An 18,885-nucleotide genomic window follows, 5' to 3' on the forward strand; every position below is an offset into this window, starting at 1 on the left:
TTGTCTTTTTGAGACAGGGTCTCGCTATGCAGTTCAGGCTGGCCTTGAGCTCACTTTGTGGCCCAGGCTGGCCTCGAATTTGCAACAATCCTCCTGCCTCAGCCTCCCACGTGCTGGGATTACAGCTGTGCACCACCATGCCTGGCTCTTTAAATCTTTTGTTTCCTTTCTTCTAGTGATAACTTTTTTTTTTTGGTACCAGGACTCGAACTCCACCTTGCACTTGCCAGGCAGACACTTGTGCCACTGAGCTATATCCCTGGCCCTCATGATAATATTTTTGTATGATGAAACCAGCTAAAAATATAGAACACTGCATGAATTTTTTTTTTTTTTGGGTACCAGGAATCGAACTCGGGACCTTGTGCTTGCCAGGCAGGCACTTATGCCACTGAGCTATATCCCCGGTCCCAACACTGCATGAATTTGTGTGTCATCCTTCCATGGGGGCCATGTTAATCTCTGTATTGTCCCAATTTTATTTTTAATGGAACTGGGAATCGAACTCAGGACCTCATGCTTGCCAGGCAGGTGCTGTGCCAGTGAGCTACGTCTCTGGCCCCTCCCAATTTTAATATATATGCTGACAAAGTGAGCACCCTGGTGATATATATCTTTTTTTGTTTTTTGATTTTTGTCTTTTTTTTGAGATAGGGTCTCACTATGCAGTTCAGGCTGGCCTTGAGCTTACTTTGTAGCCCAGGTTGGTCTCAAACTCGCGATGGTCCTCCTGCCTCAGCCTCCCGAGTGCTGGGATTACAGGCATGCGCCACCACGCCTGGCTCCTGGTGATATTTATGACCTCCTGTATATTTCTCTTACTCTGATGGTTACTTTACTAAAAGTTTAGAGCCAATATTTAAATACCAGTGTCAGAAATAAAGCCAGGGGCTGTGGATATAGCTCAGTGGCATAAGCGCTTGCCTGGCAAGCCTGAGGTCATGAGTTCAATTCCTGGCACCAAAATAAGTAAAGCCGGGCATGGTGGCATATGCCTGTAACCCCAGCACTTGGGAGGCTGGCACAGGAGAATGACTGCAAGTTCAAGGCCAGCCTGAACTACATAGGAAGACCCTGTCTCAAAATACCATACATAGAATAGAATAGAAAAGAAAAGAAAAATAAATTGTCTGCCACTCACTGAAGACCATAGTTTTTGCCTGGATTTCATTCCTCAAAATACTTTCCTTGAGCCAGGCATGGTGGCACATACCTGTAATCCCAGCACTCTGGGAGGCTGAAGCAGGAGGTTCGTTGTGAGTTCAAGGCCAGCCTGGGCTACAAAGTGAGTTCAAGACCAACTTGAACTTCATAGTGAGGCCCTGTCTCAAAAAGACCAAAAAGAAAAGATACTTTTCATTTTTAAGAATTATTTTAGGGCTGGTGATATAGCTCAGTGGCACAGCAGGAACCTGGCAAGTGCAAGGTCCTGAGTTCAATTCCCAGTACCAAAACAAAAACATTTTATGGTAATTGCATTAAATTTCACAGCTACATCATCAATATTTATGAAGCTATGACTTGAATTTACCTAGATTCATTGACTATCACTATTTCTTACTTCCTTAAAATGAGAAATACTGCTCCCTTTCCAGAGAGGGGAAATTCCTTCCCAGAACAAGGTTGATGAGCAGATAGGTGGGTGGGGTGGACAGAGGGATAGATGGACAGATGGTGATGGATTATTCATTGTTCTTTGCCTGGTTGGAATTGAGTCCCCCACAGTGTTCTGCCACGCTTTCAGTTGGAACCTGTGCATCGTGTCCTTTCAGTCAGCATCTGTCCGCCCTGTCTTTCCTGTCAGAACCTGTACATTGTGCTCCTTAGTACCTGTCAGTCCCTCTGCCCTCCTGAGTGCTCACTTCCTCACCTGTGAAATATATGAGCCACCAGGAAGAAGGGACTGGGCTCGTGACAGTCCTAGCCAGCACCCCCGCTCCAGCTCCACACATAGATCCAAGTCCTACCCAGCCTTACCCCTGGCCCCTGGTTTCCTGCCTTCTTTTAGGGGAACTACTAAGCTGAGGCTTTTTGCAGCTGAGCTGGCTCCCCTAGCTAAGAGCCCCATGACCCCCATGTGCCTCTGGTGTTAAGGGATTTTTCTTGTTCTGCCTTGATCACAGAAGCACTTCGCAGGCAGATACGATCTAGAGCAGGTGTGTCCAACCTGTGGCTCACAGGCCTCTTGCCCTCTTCTTTTGTACTGGGAATCGAACTCAGGACCTTGCACCTAACAGGCAGGTGTTGTGCTGCTGAGCTATCTCCCCAGCCCCCCTCTTTTCTTTAATGTTAAGTATAAAAAGGAAGATTTGTTAGTTATATACATTAACTATTTTATATGTAGCCCAAGACAATTCCTTTTCACTTGGTGCAGCCCAGGTAGGCCAGGCAACTTGCAACCCGCAGGTTGGATATGCCTGACTATAGTCTCCCACCGGATCAGGAGAGATTGAGACTAGGGTCCAGAGTTGGGTAGATACCAAAGGGACAGTGCTGTTTGCAGTGGGAGTGGTTCTGGTGGGGAGCAAAATGAATGATTTAGAAAATGGGTAAATAAATGGAAGAATTAATGAATGAGAAGGTGAATAAGTTGGTGACTGAACAGAAAGATACAATCTCAGTTTTTTTTTGTTGTTTTTTTTTTGTCTTTTTGAGACAGGGTCTCACTATGCAGTTCCGGCTGGCCTTGAGCTCACTTTGTAGCCCAGGCTGGTCTCAAACTCGCAACGATCCTTCTGCCTCAGCCTCCCGAGTGCTGGGATTACAGGCATGCGCCACCATGCCTGGCAGAATGGAGAGATAAACTAGTGGAAGAATAAATGTACAAATTAGTGCCTCCTAAAAGCCGGATGTGGTGGCTTACACCTGTAATCCCAGCACTCAGGAGGCTGAGGCAGGAGGATCATTGCGAGTTCGAGACTAGCCTGGAATACAAAGTGAGCTCAAGGCCAGCCTGAACTGCATAGCGAGCCCCTGTCTCAAAAAAGACAAAACAAAACAAAAAAAACAAAAACAAGACAAAAAACCCCAAAAAACAAATTAGTGCTTCCTGTGGTGACATACACCTGTAATCTCAGTATTCTGGAGGCTGAGGCAGTTTGAGCAAGTTTGAGCCCAACCTGGGCAAATTTAACAACTTATTGAGATCCTGAATCAAAAATATAAAAGGGCTGGGGATATAGCTCAGTGTGAGGGCCTTGGGTTCAATCCCCAGTACTGCAAAAATTTTTTAAGAAAGAATTGGTGGGGAAATTAATGGAGAGAATGATGAGTGGTCTACAGGAAGTGAGCGGTTGAGTCAGCATGACAGCTTGGGCTGGGAGTGTCTGGAGACTGACTCTTCTCCATCCCCTCACCTGTTTTTCTTTGCAGTGCTGGGGATTGAGCTTAGGCCCACATGCATCCTAGGCAACCCTTGACCTCGTTGCTTTTCTCTGCCCCCAGTGTCCTCTATTTTTCCATCCATCGCTATGAGCAGGGTCGGTTCTGGCCCCACCTGAAGGCCTCTAACTGGTCTACTACAGGTTTCGGCCAAGGTCAAGGCTACACCATCAATGTACCTTGGAACCAGGTCTGTATCTACCACTCCAGCCCTGCCCTCTGCTCTCTCGGGCAAACAGCTACCTGTCCCCATCACGCCTCTGTCCACAGGTGGGGATGCGGGATGCCGACTACATTGCTGCTTTTCTGCACATCCTGCTACCAGTTGCTTTCGAGGTCCTGGGATCTGGGAAATGTTGGGGTGAGGGGCACCAGTAAGGGATGGCCCATGAGGACAGGTGGTCTCATGTAGCCTATTCCCCCCTCAGTTCCGACCTCAGCTGGTCCTAGTGGCTGCTGGATTTGATGCCCTACAAGGGGATCCCAAGGTAAGGCCAGCCTCTGAGGTTGGCGGATGAGCAAAAGGAGCTGCACAGAGCCAGGCTCACCCTCCGTGTCCCCCAGGGTGAGATGGCCGCCACTCCAGCAGGGTTCGCCCACCTAACCCACCTGCTCATGGGTCTAGCAGGCGGCAAGCTGATCCTGTCTCTGGAGGTAAGTGACCTTTGTCCCTGAGCCTGTGGGCCCTGGAGGGCTTCAGAACTGAGCTTTCAGGCTGGAGTGTGGCTCAGTGGTACAGCATTTGCCTAGTATGCATGCGGTCCTGGGTTTAATCCCCAGCACCACACACGTGCGAAGAACAGAGTTTTCAAGCCCCCTAGGAGTCCTGGCCTGGCATCTCCACTTATTAACTAGAGAGCGTGACACATGTCACTTCACTTCTTTGAGCCTCTGCTTTCCTTACATGATACGGGGAAAAGGTTAATGGTAATCACCTCATGTCATCTCCGGTGAATTAAATGAGGTCAGCCCGTGAGTTCCTTGCTAACGTGCAGTACGCACCCCTGGTATTGTTAACATCATCATCGTCCTTCCCGGTAACATCCAGGCCTCTCCTCACCCCTCACACCTCCTCTCAGGGCGGCTACAACCTCCGCTCCCTGGCTGAGGGTGTCAGTGCATCGCTCCACGTCCTCCTGGGAGATCCTTGCCCCATGCTGGAGTCCCCCGGTGCCCCTTGCCCAAGGTGAGCCTGGGGCAGGAGGGCAGGAGGCGCCCTCGCTGCTACTGGGGTCATTTCATTGCAAAACCCCCTCCCCGCCTCCAGTGCCCAGGCTTCGATCTCCTGCACTCTGGAAGCCCTTGAGCCTTTCTGGGAGGTTCTTATGAGACGAGGTAAGTGAGGGGTGGGCTTGATGGGGGGGTGGCCATGGAATGAGCCAAGCGGGAGGCGCTTCCAGATTTCCCTGACTGTCCTGGGCCACCTTGGCGGTGAGCATCAGGCCTTCTCACCTGGCCTAGGTTTCAGGCCTCGCTCCTCTTTATGTTTGGACCACCCGTGTCCTGAGTGTTACAGGGATCCAGACTGGGGAGTGGGGCAAATTGACTTCCCCTTGTAGCCGAGATCCCAGTGGAGGATGGTGTGCAGGAGACCGAGGAGGAAGGACCCTGGGAGCCCCCTGTGCTGCCAGTCCTGACCTGGCCCTTGCTACAGGCTCGAACCGGGCTGGTTTATGACCAGCGGATGATGAGTCACTGCAACATATGGGACAGGTACACAGTGAGCGGGGTGGGCTAAGTAGGTGGGGCTCGTTCCCCTAGCACTAGGACTGAGCCTCTGCCCCCACTAGCCACCACCCTGAGACACCCCAGCGCATCCTGCGGATCATGTGCCACCTGGAGGAGCTGGGCCTGGCCGGGCGCTGCGTCACCCTGCCTGTGCGGCCTGCCACGGAGGCGGAGTTGCTCACCTGCCACAGGTCGGGTCCCCGTCTGGGGTGGGCGGGCACGGGGCTGGGGGTGGAGGAGGGCTTCGAGGTCAGGGCCTGGACCTGGTGCGCCGTACTGCTGTACAACCCGGGGCGCCCAAGTTCTGGTCTCCAGGTTGCGGCCCTCGAGAGCAACAGAGCCACCTCACTGTCCCCGGGCGCCCTTCTCTGTGCCTCCAGTGCCGAGTATGTGGAGCGCCTCCGGGCCACTGAGCAGATGAAAACCCGGGAGCTGCACCGGGAGGGCGCCAACTTTGACTCCATCTACATCTGCCCCAGCACCTTCACCTGTGCGCAGCTCGCTGCGGGCGCCGCCTGCCGCCTGGTGGAGGCCGTGCTCTCAGGAGAGGTACAGCCTGTGTGGGCGCTGGGCTGCGGGGAACCGGGTCGTACAGGACAGAAAGAAAGGGCCACCTGCCGTTTTCGATGGCCTTGAGAGAGTTAAGCAGGGCCCGAGGAAAGGGGCAGTGGGGAGGCCCCAGCAGCTGGTGGAGGGGACAAGAGAAGGGCGAGATGGACAGGGAGCACGTGTGAGGGCAGTGGTCCAGGCTTACTCGCGCTGCTCCCGCAGGTTCTGAATGGTGTTGCTGTGGTGCGCCCCCCAGGGCACCACGCAGAGCAGGACGCTGCCTGCGGTTTCTGCTTTTTCAACTCTGTGGCCGTGGCTGCTCGCCATGCCCAGGCCATCAGTGGGCGTGCCATGCGGTGAGGACTCCCTGGAGATCCCAAACCCTGATCCTTACAGAGACGTCCCCCCACTTCCAGCCCAGGGCTTCCTCAGCAAGCCCATGGCATAACCCCTAGGACTTTTCCAGAAACCACCAGTTGTGCCCTCGCCCAGCACCTCCCCAGAAAAGGACCAAGGAGGGGGCCTCCCAGGGCCTGCCTGCGGGGCTCCCAGACTGTGGCACTCAGGCGCTTACAGCCAGGACCGAGGGTCATACCCCAGTGATTTCGGACCCGTACCAGCCATCCCAGCAGAATCCAGACCCAGGTCCCCAGGGCTTACTCTCAGAATCCCAAGATCCAGCACACATGACTTAGCCACCCGGGCCCTACAGGCCCCACAGGTGTAGCCTCAGCCCTCTCCCAGGGGACAAGTGTCCCAGGCTCCTGAGAAGCTGTCTCCTCCCCAGGATCCTGATCGTGGATTGGGACATCCATCATGGTAATGGGACTCAGCACATATTTGAGGATGACCCCAGGTGAGGGGCTGGGGCCGGGGACAAGGGTGTGGTCGGGGAGGGGCTGAGCTATGCTGTGGAGGCCCTCGGACGCCCTAACCAGCCATGGCTCCCTTTCCGTCCCATCCTGTCAGCGTGCTTTATGTGTCCCTGCACCGCTTTGACCGAGGCACCTTCTTTCCCATGGGGGACGAGGGTGCCAGCAGCCAGGTAGGCAGGGCTGCAGGCACAGGCTTCACCGTCAACGTGGCCTGGAATGGGCCCCGCGTGGGTGATGCTGAGTACCTGGCTGCCTGGCATCGCCTGGTGCTTCCCATTGCCTATGAGGTAAGGCTTGGGATGTGTGTGACGTTCCCGTGTGCATGGCAGCATGTGCCTGCCTCAGCGTGTGTCTGACTGTGGAGTGACTGATCATATGAGATGGCCTGTGGGTGGCTGTGATGGTGGCGGTTGGGGCAAGGGGGGCTCAGATGGCCTTCTGTATCTGTCTAACTGCACAGAAGGCGACATGTGGCTGCCCTCTGCATGACATTCTGTGTGTGAGTAACCCCTTGGCTATCTGTATGAGGGCCTTTGGATGTCCCGTGGCGGCCTGTGTAGCCTGCTAGGTCGGTATTCTCTGTGTCTCCTGTCCTGAGTGCCCACCTGGGTTTGAGGGTGGCCATAAGTGACGCCGACTCAGGAACTGCGTGTGCGCGAGCGAGAGCTGGGGGTAGGTGGGTATCAGTGTGTGACTCTGTGCAAGTAGCTGTTTGTCCTCTTCTCTGTGCAGCAAGTATAGTATTGTACGTCGCTGGCACTGCCATCGCTGGCAATCCGCGTGAGATACTCTGGATATGAGAGGTTGTGTGGGACCACCATTTCTGTCTGTGCGTCTGTCCCGGCTGTTTGTATATGTGTCTCTCTGGCTGGGGGTGGCCTAGCTGTGTCACCTGCCCTGTGTGGGAGCTGAGGGCCAGTGGTGCGTGCACAAATGACCGTGAGGGCACACACGTGCCGCTCTGCAAGCCTGGGGGTATCGTACGCCTTTAGAGCCGCCTGTGCGTGTGGAACTGTGTGGGCCGGTGACCACCTCCTGTGGGTGTAACAGTGTGTCTGTGACTTGTGACAGCGTGTGTGACGGTGACTGCAGGGTGGCTGCGGATCACTGCCTTCTGAGAAGCGGAGTGTGGATGCGCGGTAGTGGGCTGTGCAGTCCCGTCTGTGTGGAACTTACGGTGGGTGGTATGTGACCATCTTCTCTGTGTGTGGCACTTGCACGGTCACAGGTCTGGGGTGAAAATGTGCGTTCGCGTCCTTTTGGCACTCTGTAGGAAATGCCGTGTCACGTGCGTGTCCTGTGTTTGAGCCTGGGGTGCATGTCTAAGGACGGATGTGAGGTGTCTCTCCACATCTCCTGCCGCCATCGCTTTGACATCCGAGTGTCTGTGTCTGCTGTCCCGTGCCTCTGCTGTGGCCCCTCCTGCCCATTTCTCGTGTGTCCGCGCCTCTGTGTCCGCTGTGGCCACGCCCCCGTCTCTCCCAGCTCTGAGTCTCCTTCTTGTTTCCCCATCTTCTGCTCTTTATTTTCAATTCCCCGGTGTTGTCTCTCCCAGCCTCCCAGGCCCAAGTCCCCGTCTCCCTGACTGTCATCTCGTCTCCATCACTTCCTGCCTGCCGAAGCCTCCCCTCATGCTCACGTGTCTCTTTTCTCCTTGCCTCAGTTTAACCCAGAACTGGTGCTGGTCTCAGCTGGCTTTGATGCTGCACGAGGGGACCCTCTAGGAGGCTGCCAGATGTCACCTGACGGTTATGCCCATCTCACCCACCTGTTGATGGGCCTTGCCAATGGCCGCATTATCCTTATCCTAGAGGTAACTCTTTGGCCCCCTTCCTAGGGTGGGGGCAGACAGTTTGGAAGAGTTGGCTGCATCACTCAGGATAATTTCCCAAAACCTCCTTCAAGTGTCCCCACTTGGGATTGTTGGCACATCCTGGGCATTAATAATGACAATAACAGCATTAGCCTCTTTAATTGAGTACTCACTATATGCAAAGCACTCCTCTCGGCACTTTATATATATTATTAATTTGTTTACTTGCTAAAGCAGCATGAGGGGGTAGGATCTACTTCCTTATTGCATTCTTCTTTCAAAATCAGGCAACTGACGCACAGAAAGGGATGATGACTACTTTGAAGTTGCACATTTGATAATGGCAGAGTCGCGGCTTGAACCCAGACAAACCTGGCTCCAGGATTTTTGTGTTTTGTTCTTAAGGAGAGGTTTATTTTAGTTCGCAGTTCATAGTCACCTGCTCTAAGGCAGGCCAGCACAGCAGAGGGGCATGGGAATGGGAGAAGAGAAACAGTCCATGGCGGGGCAGGCAGGAGGAAGCAGCAAAGTACAGGATTTTTGCTTTTTTAACACTACCTGAACTGCCTGAAACAAGTCCTAGGGCAAAGTAAAGTTGTGGACTGTTTTTGTTTTGTTTTGTTTTGTTTTTTTGGTACCAGGAATCAAGCTCATGATCTCAGGCTTGCCAGGCAAGCGCTTATGCCGCTGAGCTATATCCCTGGCTCTCGTGGACCTTTTGTAAATGACTCAGTACCTCCATCCCTGTGCTCAGATAAGTTTCCTTATCTGTAAAATGGGGCTGGTTAGTCATGGGAAAGTGCCTGGCATATTATTAGCACTGTGTAAATACTGCATCTTTTCACTACTATGTGTTGTTCAAACATTAATTAACCCTGTCAGCAAACTTCTGTGCTGCTCTTTTATAGTTGAGGACAGTTAGGTCACAGAGAAATTAACTGCCTTACAAAAGTCCCACTTAAAGTGTGCCTAGGACTGCTTGTGGCAGTGTAGGGTAGTGGTTAAGAACATGGACTATTTTGTCAGTTGACCCAGGTTCAAACCCCACTGCTACCTCTTCAGTTCCTGTGACCTCAGACAAGTCATCTGACCACGCTGAGCCTCAGTTGCTCTGTCTATAAAAAGAGTAGGTACTGGGGCTCCTATTAGAATATGAAAAAGTTCAAGATAGGGGATGGTATAGAGAAGAAAGGTCACTTATTCCTACTTTAGTGTATGTGCTGCCGAAGTGAACACAAGATCAGTTATTCCTGTACTTGGGCAGGGCAGGGCCTTTTGTGGGGCAGGTATCCTGTGCAGGTCAGGGAAGTGGTTCATAGGCTGTGAGGGACTGCTGCAAAGTGAAGTCATTCCTGGATGGCATGGAGGCAGGTTCTTGTACAAACTGAGCACCTGTGGTCATGATAGCTAAGTGCGTTAGTATGCATGGAATATATAAAATAGGGCCTGGTGCATAGCAAGCGTGTAATACATGTCAGCTGTTACTAATGCTCTTGCCGGTGTTATTATCTTACACTTGACAACAAACAATTTACTGTACCAGCACACAGTAAGTGCTGCTCATCTTACAAATGTGAGTTCCACTCATTTGTTCCTGGTACCACCCTCCACTCAGACTGGCAGGGCCCTGGAGCAGAGAGGAAGGAGAATTAGGCAGAACCTCTGACCTTCCAAATACCCTGATGAACCCCCACTGTACCTTTCCCTCCCCTTTTCTTTAACAAAGGGTGGCTACAATCTGACATCCATCTCAGAATCCATGGCTGCCTGTACTCACGCACTTCTTGGAGACCTGCCACCCCAGCTGGCTCGGCTGCGGCCTCCACAGTCCGGGGCCCTGGCCTCCATCACTGAGACCATCCAGGTCCATCGCAGATACTGGCGCAGCTTACGGGTCACAAGTGAGTGCATATGGGGAACTGGGGGGTGATGAGGGGACTCGGGGAAGTAAGGGCAGGGGCAGGGATCAGGGTCCAAAAGGAGGACAAGACCCACACTCAAGGATCTCGCTCCATGGTTCCAGAGGTGGAAGACAAGGAGGGCCTCTCCAGTTCTAAGTCGGTCACCAAGAAGGTGCCCCAACAAGCCAGTCCTGGGTTGGCTAAGGGGATGACCATGCCGAAAGGCAAGGTTCTGGAAGCAGGCGTGAGGAAGGCAACCTCAGCATTATCTGCAGAAGAGTCCACTCCAGGCCAGACCAAACCAAAGGCAGGTAATGTGGCGCTCACTCAGGACCAGTCCTCAGAAGCATCCACCAGGAGAGCCACCCCAGGCAAGGACCCCTCAGAGGAGACTGCGGGAGAAGCCCCAGTGCACCAGGCCACCTCAGAGGCAGCTACACGGGAAGTCGCGCTGCACCCGACTGCCTCAGAGGAGGCTGAGGGAGGAGCCCAGCTGATCCAGACCCCCCAAGCCTCATGTACAGAAAAGCAGACCCCAGCAGCCTCACTTGTGGCAGGAACCACAGCCCTGCTCTCCGCAAGTCAGCTGCCTGGCAACCCTAGTACCTTGGAGCTAGGCGGGGAAGATCTGGTAAGGTCCACTGCACCCAGGGAAAGGGAAAGATGGGTAAGAATGGGCTTCTCAGATACATCTTTTCCTGTGTGTCCAGGAGACCCTAGAATCTCGGGACCTAGGAGAAGAAAGCCTACTAGGAGAGGCAGCGGGAGGTCAGGACATGGCTGACTCGAAGCTGACACAGGAATTTCAGGACCTTGCTGAAACTAACCAGGTGCGCTCAGGGAAAGGCTGGGGTTATGGTACCTTCTCTGGCCCCTTTGTGCCTCCTCACAGGAGCATGCAGTGTAGAAACATATAATAAGAGATGGGAGCCGGGCGTAGTGGCGCACGCTTGTAATCCCAGCACTCGGGAGGCTGAGGCAGGAGGATCATTGCAAATTCAAGGCCAGCCTGTGCTACAAAGTGAGCTCAAGGCCAGCCTGCACTGCATAGCAAGACCTTGTCTCAAAAAGACAAAAAAAAAAAAAGAGATGGGGCCCTCAGCTCACTCAGTGTCACCCATCCACCCTAGGGCTTATTTTATGCTGTGACAGCACTGCCCTGGTGTCCCCATCTGGTGGCAGTACATCCCACGCCTGCAGCAAGCCTCGACGTGACCCAACCGTGTGAGGACTGTGGAGCACTCCAGGAGAACTGGTTGTGTCTGTCCTGCTATCAGGTACATAGCAGAGGAAGGAAACGGGTATGGGTGGCCTAGGAGCAAACCGCAGCTGGGTACAGACACTCATTCCTGACACTTGTTCCCTACCCGCAGGTCTACTGCAGTCGTTACGTCAATGCTCATATGGTCCGACACCACGAAGCCTCTGGGCACCCACTGGTCCTCAGCTATGTCGACCTGTCTACCTGGTGTTACCCCTGTCAGGCCTATGTCCACCACCAGGTGGGTCCTCAGCACACACACCCTTCTGTCTCTGGGGAAGAGGAGAACCCAAAGCCTCTGTGCAGCTTCCCAGTGATTAGTGCAGTCTGGGGCCTGTGGGGCTGACCAGGCGATGGAGTGCTTGAGGGCTGGAGCAGGGGCAGCCTCCTGGCTGAGATAGAGCAGTCCTCACTTCTCTCACCGGCCCTATTCTTGCCTTTTCCTCAGGATCTCCTAGATGTGAAGAACATCACCTACCAGAAGAAGTTTGGGGAGGACATGCCCCACCCACACTAAATCCCAGAAGGTCCTCCCTCTTCTTCACCTTCTGAGGCCCCAGGTAGATCAGCCTTATTTCCTACCACCTATACCTTGGATGAGGGTGGCTCTGCCCTATCATGAATATCCTTTGCCAATGGCCCCAAGGGTGCTTATTTGCGTGTAAATACATTTTAAGAGGACTATGATCGTCAACTATGGATCTACCCCTGTCAACTGCTGGTTCAAGGGACACCACTACTCCACCCTAGAAGGAAAGAAGGGCAGCTCAGTGTCCCAAAGAGAGGGCTAAACTCAAAAGGATAACATTGGGTGGGGGGTATAACTGGCAGTTATGGCAGGGTTGCGTATTTAATAAACTTCAAGTTGCTACAAAACCTAGAAAAAGCCTTTTAACTTTCGATTATATTGAGAACCCCACATCCCTTACCCAGCAGGGCTGATGAATAATAAAGGAATGAGGGATCTACAACGGGTCAACCCTCTGCCCATCCATTGCCCAAAAAAATCTAACTGAAAATAGAGCAAGTGGCTTGACTGGCTCCACTGGAGATTTAAGAGTAGAATCCATGAGAAAATGGGTGCCCCTTAGAAATAGGGGCCTCACAGCCAGTCCGAGCCATAGGGGAACTACTGAAGTATCCTCCACATACCCCACTTTCCCCGTGTGTCTCATTGACCTAATTGATAGGATGGGTTCAAGCTTCACCTGGATATGGGGGTCATGGGTACAGGTCCTGGTCCAGAGGTGGGAAACTAGAGCACAGTTTTGGAGCTTTAGTTCACTCACATAATAAGAATTGCTTTGGCTTAAGTTTTGTGGAACTGTTTTTCATTGCCACTTTCAGATCCCAAGATGAGCACCAGAGATCAAGGGCAAGAGGGCTTGGGCCAGCCCAATTGTAACGACATTATAGGTGGCACACCTGCAAACCTCTACTGATTATCTCACCGATCAGAACTGTGTCCCTATGCTTGTCTAGCTGCAAGGGAGTCTGGGAATTTTTTTTTTTAATTTGTAATTTGAATATCCATCCCTAATCGGTTGTTTTGGCCCTGACAGAGTAAACCTCTCCCCTTGCAGTTCTTTCCCTCCGGGACAGACCCAACCCCCTCCAGACCTACCAAGATCCGAGTTTAAGCAGTTGCACAGGCTCCTTGGCCCCAACACACACAAAAAATGGTTCAAATGGCCCCACCAGGTCAAACTTAACCCTTCTCTGCACGTGCAGACCCGTCCCAAGCACAGGCGAGGGAGAGGTGCGGTAATGCTTGGGCAGGGCGCCCCTCTGGCGCACATGTGGCAGGTGTCCGAAGAAACCGGGCGATTAAGCCCGTGCTTTCCACCGACGGTTAGAGGTGGGGAGGGTGCCTGAGGGCGGGCTGCACATGCCCATTGCCCCCACCCCTCACTGCCTGGTGGGGGGCAGCCTTGCACCTGGTTGCTGCTGTCTGCGCTGCTCCCTGCGACGCAGCACTGCTGTTCCCGCAACTCAGGTGAGTGGGCCGCCCAGATCTAGCCGCGTTTGGGCCCGAAGGTCTTTCCACACCGGAGTCAAGGGGATCCTTCCCCACCGCCTTTACTGCTGGGAGAGAGAGCCTAGCTTTCACTCCGCCGGGTCGGGTGCCCGCACTTTGCAGGAGGCTGCTTCTCGGGATGCACCGTGCAGGCTAGAGATGCGGTCAGGGATGCGGCCCATGGCCAACCCTGCTCACCTCCAGGTGTGCATCTTGCCTGCCTTGGACAAAACAAAGTGCAGGACCCGCAGGTTACCCAAGTCTGAAGGGGGCCTCGCTCCCCTCCACCCTCCCTCACCTCCTAGGGCAGCTAGGGAGGCCACCGACCGGCCCAGGCAGTGCCAAGTGGGTGCTCGAAGGGTCTCAAGGACCCTTCGGGGACACTGTAGTAGCACCAGCCACAGCGAGGGCTCTGTGCTCCTAAACAGAAGGCTGGGACCCCAATCTGCGATCGGGCCGGTCTCTGGCACTCCGTTTCTCTGAGTGCCCTGTTCCTCATGGGATACAGGGGTCCTGGTGACCATAACCTAGGCCCTACCCCTAGAGTGTCCAAAGATGGGGTAAGTGTGATCTGAGCAGGGGCTCACCCTGCCTCTACCACACCTTCAGGAGGTGGTATCTGGGCATCTGTGATCATTACCAGCACCTTGGCCAAGGGGAATCCCTGCTCACACTTCCCCCGCCTCTGATGACAAGGCCCCAAATTTTCAGCTGGTCCAGCTCCAAACTTGGGAGTTCCCCTTGCCTGCGCCCTCCTCCCCTTTTTCATCTCTAGAGAATGAAAATTTCATTCAGAATCAGAATCTACCGGAATCCTGCCGTCCTTTCATCAGCAGTGGCCCCCTTGTCCTGGTCTCCCCTCCAGAGTGTCTTCACAGCTACACCTTCCTCCTCTCCCCAAAGGGGTGAGCGCCTCCACAGCTGTTCTCTCCTTCTGTCTTGTCCTGCCCCCCTTCCTGGGCACAGGCTTGCAGTGAGCATTTTCAGGGACCCCTCCATCTCACCCTGACCTGCACTTCCCAATCTCAGCGGAGCCTGGGATGGATACCTGGGACCCAGCATCTGCCCCCAAATTGCCATTGCTCCCCAGTTTTTTTGGGGGGGGTACCAGGAATCGAACTCAGAACCTTGCACTTGCGAGGCAGGCACTTGTGCCACTGAGCTATATCCCCGACCCGCTGCCCAGCTTCTAGGTGACCATTATGGTGCACTCAACGAGTGACTCCCAAAGGAGACAGGGAGGTGCATTTATGAGGTAATGGTGATTTGCTATTAATAGCTAAGCAAATCAGCACGTGCTGTGTGCCTACCCTCTTCTACTGTGCGAGGTAATTTCCTTATCATGGGTATCGTCTTTCACAGTCAGAATCCAAAGCTCCCAAGGCCTAGAGTTGAGTCTGTTTTGTTTAGTGCTGTGCCACAAAGTCTGGCATACAGGAAGATGCTTAGATTGAATAATAGTAAAAATGCCTAACAATAGCCGAGCACCTTCTACTGAAATATATTTTACATACCTACCTTGTCGCCTGTTGCCAGATGATATGGAATTACAGACAATAACGTAGAATGTAACATTCATGGGGCCAGGAGTCATCTACTTTTTTTTTAATCTCTATGTCCTTGCCACACAGTAGGTTTTCCAATAAATATATGTTGACTAAATGTATAGACTAAATTCTAATGAAATAATAAAAATAGACTAAATTCTAATGAAAATAGTTAGACTATGGAACTCACCCAATTTATTTGGCTAATTATCTCTTCAGATTCTAGTATTCTGTTACAGTACAAACCCTGTGAGGTGGGAATGGTCTGAACAGGCCACCTGGGGGCTGGAGTTCAGTGTCCACCGAAATAAGCAAAATCTCGCCCTCCCTCTGCATTGTGAAGTGAAAGGTTAATGTGCAAGAGGGTTCTTCTCCAAGTAACAAAAATGTTCTGAAATTCACACTACTTCACGAATAGGCTAAAATTCATTGAATCACATATTTTAACTGGATGAACTGGTGGTGCATGTTTGTAATCTCAGCACTCGGGAGGCTGAGGCAGGACAGTCCCTGGGAGTTCAAGGCCAGCCTGTGCTACAGAGTGAGACCCTCAAAAAAAAAAAAAGAAGAGGCCGGGGATATAGCTCAGCGGTATAAGTGCCTGCCTGGCAAGTGTAAGGTCCTGAGTTCGATTCCCAATACAAAAAAAAAAAAAAAAAAAAAAAAAAGAGAAAGAAAAAACTGGGTGAACTTTATGGACTATAAATTATATCTTAATAAAGCTGCCTGAAAAATCCTGCCTTGGGGCTGAGAGGATAGCTGAGTGGTAGACAACCCCATCACCTGGTCCCAGGATTCTCAGCAAAAGAAAAATCTCCCCTTCACAAAGTTGCTCTTATAGAAGGAAGCGGGGAGAGCAACAAAAATAATGCATGTTTTGTGCCTGTCCTCTAGAAGGAAGTTAGAAGGTGATCAGCACACAATAGGTGCTCATAAATGTTGACTCAGTGCCGCCTGTCCCTTCACCCCCCAGTTTGCCCCGACCTCTCTCCACTTTGTCTTTCTTCGCTCCTTACTGGCAGAACTGGCTGTTTATATCTCTTCCCTGAATTGCCTGTTTGGGGCATGGAGCTGCCACTGCCACTTAGGGACGTCACCATGAGCCTGGGCACCTGGAGCCCCAGCTCCCAGGAGAGGCAGGAGGCTTCGGTACACAGCAAGGATGCTGCTGAGAAGCTGCCCGAGTATGAGGCAGTGGTGGTCGGCACTAGCGGTGTGGGCAAGAGTGTGCTGACCATCCAGATGACCCAGCATTGCCTTGTGGAGACCATGACCCCACCATCCAGGATTCCTACTGGAAGGAGGTAGCCCTGGACACTGGGGGCTACATTCTAAATGTGCTGGACACGGCAGGGCAAGATACCCACAGGGCCCTGTGGAACCAGTGCCTGGCGGCTGGGGATGACGCACTGGGTGTCCGTGCTCTTGATGACCCCTCGTCTCTGGACCAGCTACAGCAGACGCGGGACACCTGGGGCCTTTGCCACACCCAACGCCTCATCCTGGTGGGCAACAAGTGTGACCTTGTGACCACTGCTGGAGAGGCGCACGCCGCTACTGCTGCCCTCGCCCGAAGATGGGGGGCCCCCTTCGTGGAGCCCTCAGCCAAGACACGGCAGGGTGTGGAGGAAGCCTTTTCCCTGCTCATCCATGAGACCCAGAGGGTCCAGGTGGCCATGGCAGAGGCAGGGCGGAAGCGGACCCAGCACCGGAAGGCTGTGTCTAGCTGTGGCTGCTCTGCGGCCTGAAGATCTTGGTCAGAAAAAGCAGCCCTCCCCCAGGCCAGTGTGGGGTTCCCTTGACGAGAGACACCTCAGGAACTTAGGAAGGTGAGCCCACCGCTGCTGGTTGGGGATAGATGACACCTTTCTTCCTTTCATTTGGTGAGGAGCTTTTTGGTGACATGGGGGTGTCTAGGGTTGCCTGTGTCATGTCAACTTAGAGTCTGTGCAAGATTAAGTAAATGAAGCTTTCAGTTTCAAAGCTGCCTCTATGCTGGGTGTCATGTGGGTGGGAGCAAGACTGCGTGGACTATTACTTAAGCATAAGAAGTCTTTCATTCAAGAAATCTGGGGGAGCTGGGCATGGTGGCACATGCCTGTAATCCCAGCACTCAGGAGGCTGAGGCAGGAGGATCTTTGTGTGTTCGAGGCCAGCCTGGGCTACACAGTGAGCTCAAGGCCAGCCTCAACTGCATAGCAAGACCGTCTCAAAAAAAAAAAAGAAATTTGGGGGAGCCCTACATGTGCCAGGCCCTGTTTGGGGTACACAAAGGATGTGGAGGTGAATTTTTTTTAATGGCCCCTTTCTTATTTTGTTTTATGCCCTTGGGTGGTTTTTTGGTTTTGTTTTGGTTTTTGGTTTTGTTTGGTACCGGAAATCGAACTCAGGACCTTGTGCTTGCCAGGCAGGCGCTGTGCCGGAGGTGAATTCTTACCCTTGTATGACAGAAAGCTAGGAAGTGATAGAGGCTGATGATAAGGCAAGTGAAGGAACACAGTGACAGGGTGGTCAAGGAATCCTTATGGAGTAGGCAACAACTGGATAAAACCTTGCTGGTATCCAGGAGCAGAGGGAACAGCCAGTGTAAAACCAAGACCACGACCCCAAACCAGCCACCGGCCCCTTGGTGCCCTTGGTCCTCGGGTGAGGGACCCCTGGAAGATGCTACTGCAGGCCCTGAAAGAGGCTTCAAAGCCCAAGGCCAAGAAGGGCAACACCAAGATGGGGGGGGCGGGGCGCTGCCACTGTCCCTGCGGATGGCTCCACCAGTGAGGAGAGGCACAGGCTGAACAGAGGGTGTCGCTAAGTTCAAGACCTAGGGCCCTTCTACCCCAAGAGCAGCGACCACTGACCAGCCCACCAGCCCACCAGCCCTTTAGCTTACTGCCGCTCACACAGACAAACAGCTGTTTCAGATGGTGTTATTGTAAGGCTAGGGGCCGGGGTCTGGAGGTCGAAGGGGAAGCTGGTCTTGACGTGCTGGCGGGGTGTCCGGGTGGCTGGCGTGCTCCTCGGGTCCGGGGCACGCTGGATGCAGGCGGTGCTCAGGGAGGCAGGAGACGGCGCGCTGGCGCGGGGGGCGGGGAGTTCTCCAGGCGTTTCACTCGAAGCAGCGCCCCCAGAACACCTTCGGGGGGTGCCTCCGGGCCCAGCTCCTGGTCGGCGGCGCGGCGAAGGCGGCGTGGGGCGGCCCCGGCTTCGGGCTCCGCGCTTCCCGTGAGGATTCGCCCCAGCAAATACCTGCGGGACAGAGCAGAATGCAGGGGACGAGGCGGCTGCGGGTCGCCCCTGCAGCCCAGGAACCTGGACAGCACACCTTGCAACCCCACAGAGCCTGGTCCTTCCCCACCCGTGTCCCTGGCCCACGGCTCTCAAGAGGTGAACCCCATGCCAGAAATGACAGCAGCCTGGCCTCCCGTGCCTGGCAGACCGCGGGCGCCCGGGCCTCTCTCTCTTCTCGGGCCAGGGGTGCATATCCTGCAGTGCCTGGCGCGGATCTTCGCCCCCACACCTCCCGTCCAGGATCTCACTCAACCAGGACCCGGACTCTCGCCCCCCGCCCCGGGGACTTAGGTGCCCGTGTCATCGCTGGATGACGTCGTGCCCTCCACCCTCGCCCTGGCTCTCGCCCTTCCGGGACGCAGCGCCTGTGCCCTCCCCGCCCCTCGCCCGCACCTCAGCAGCTCTGGGTCCACGTCGGGCGTCTCGTCTCCGGTGTCCTCGGTATCTGGGCCGGTGGGGCCGTCGTCATAGACTGGGGGCCGGGGTCGGTGCGCAGCGGCCGGCGCGGGAGCCGGGGCAAGCTGCGCT

The 18,885-nt window shown here is 53.8% G+C and overlaps 3 protein-coding genes across 9 annotated transcripts in view; 2 read left to right on the top strand and 1 right to left on the bottom strand.

The window, feature by feature from the left end:
* Positions 1-12,388, top strand: part of Hdac6 (histone deacetylase 6) — a 30,078-nt gene extending 17,690 nt beyond the window's left edge. For 6 of the 7 annotated variants that reach the window (XM_005411280.2, XM_013508166.1, XM_005411284.2 and 3 more), the window contains exons 11-29: positions 3,445-3,571; positions 3,652-3,717; positions 3,810-3,869; positions 3,946-4,035; positions 4,461-4,567; positions 4,649-4,716; positions 4,941-5,094; positions 5,172-5,300; positions 5,490-5,658; positions 5,881-6,014; positions 6,446-6,514; positions 6,628-6,820; positions 8,197-8,346; positions 10,073-10,247; positions 10,370-10,878; positions 10,958-11,077; positions 11,378-11,524; positions 11,621-11,749; positions 11,957-12,388. In XM_005411280.2, coding sequence (XP_005411337.1) covers positions 3,445-3,571; positions 3,652-3,717; positions 3,810-3,869; positions 3,946-4,035; positions 4,461-4,567; positions 4,649-4,716; positions 4,941-5,094; positions 5,172-5,300; positions 5,490-5,658; positions 5,881-6,014; positions 6,446-6,514; positions 6,628-6,820; positions 8,197-8,346; positions 10,073-10,247; positions 10,370-10,878; positions 10,958-11,077; positions 11,378-11,524; positions 11,621-11,749; positions 11,957-12,025 — 2,665 coding nt within the window. In that variant the 3' untranslated portion in view covers positions 12,026-12,388. The remainder of the gene's footprint in view (positions 1-3,444; positions 3,572-3,651; positions 3,718-3,809; positions 3,870-3,945; positions 4,036-4,460; positions 4,568-4,648; positions 4,717-4,940; positions 5,095-5,171; positions 5,301-5,489; positions 5,659-5,880; positions 6,015-6,445; positions 6,515-6,627; positions 6,821-8,196; positions 8,347-10,072; positions 10,248-10,369; positions 10,879-10,957; positions 11,078-11,377; positions 11,525-11,620; positions 11,750-11,956) is intronic. The other variant, XM_013508165.1, reaches the window with a different exon arrangement.
* Positions 12,389-15,752: 3,364 nt separating this feature from the next.
* On the top strand, positions 15,753-17,090 carry Eras (ES cell expressed Ras). The gene is given in 2 exon segments (XM_005415247.1): positions 15,753-16,333; positions 16,336-17,090. Coding segments are annotated over 2 exon segments (810 nt in total). The 5' UTR covers positions 15,753-16,008; the 3' UTR covers positions 16,821-17,090.
* An 890-nt stretch (positions 17,091-17,980) lies between these two features.
* Positions 17,981-18,885, bottom strand: part of Pcsk1n (proprotein convertase subtilisin/kexin type 1 inhibitor) — a 3,902-nt gene continuing 2,997 nt past the window's right edge. Inside the window, exons 3-4 of the mRNA XM_005411368.2 lie at positions 18,751-18,883; positions 17,981-18,315 (exon numbers count right to left, since the gene is read on the bottom strand). Of these exons, the coding sequence (XP_005411425.1) occupies positions 18,120-18,315; positions 18,751-18,883 (329 nt within the window). The 3' untranslated portion in view covers positions 17,981-18,119. The remainder of the gene's footprint in view (positions 18,316-18,750; positions 18,884-18,885) is intronic.

Source organism: Chinchilla lanigera, unplaced genomic scaffold (assembly GCF_000276665.1).
Source record: "Chinchilla lanigera isolate Chin_1 unplaced genomic scaffold, ChiLan1.0 scaffold00142, whole genome shotgun sequence".
NCBI lineage: Eukaryota > Metazoa > Chordata > Mammalia > Rodentia > Chinchillidae > Chinchilla > Chinchilla lanigera.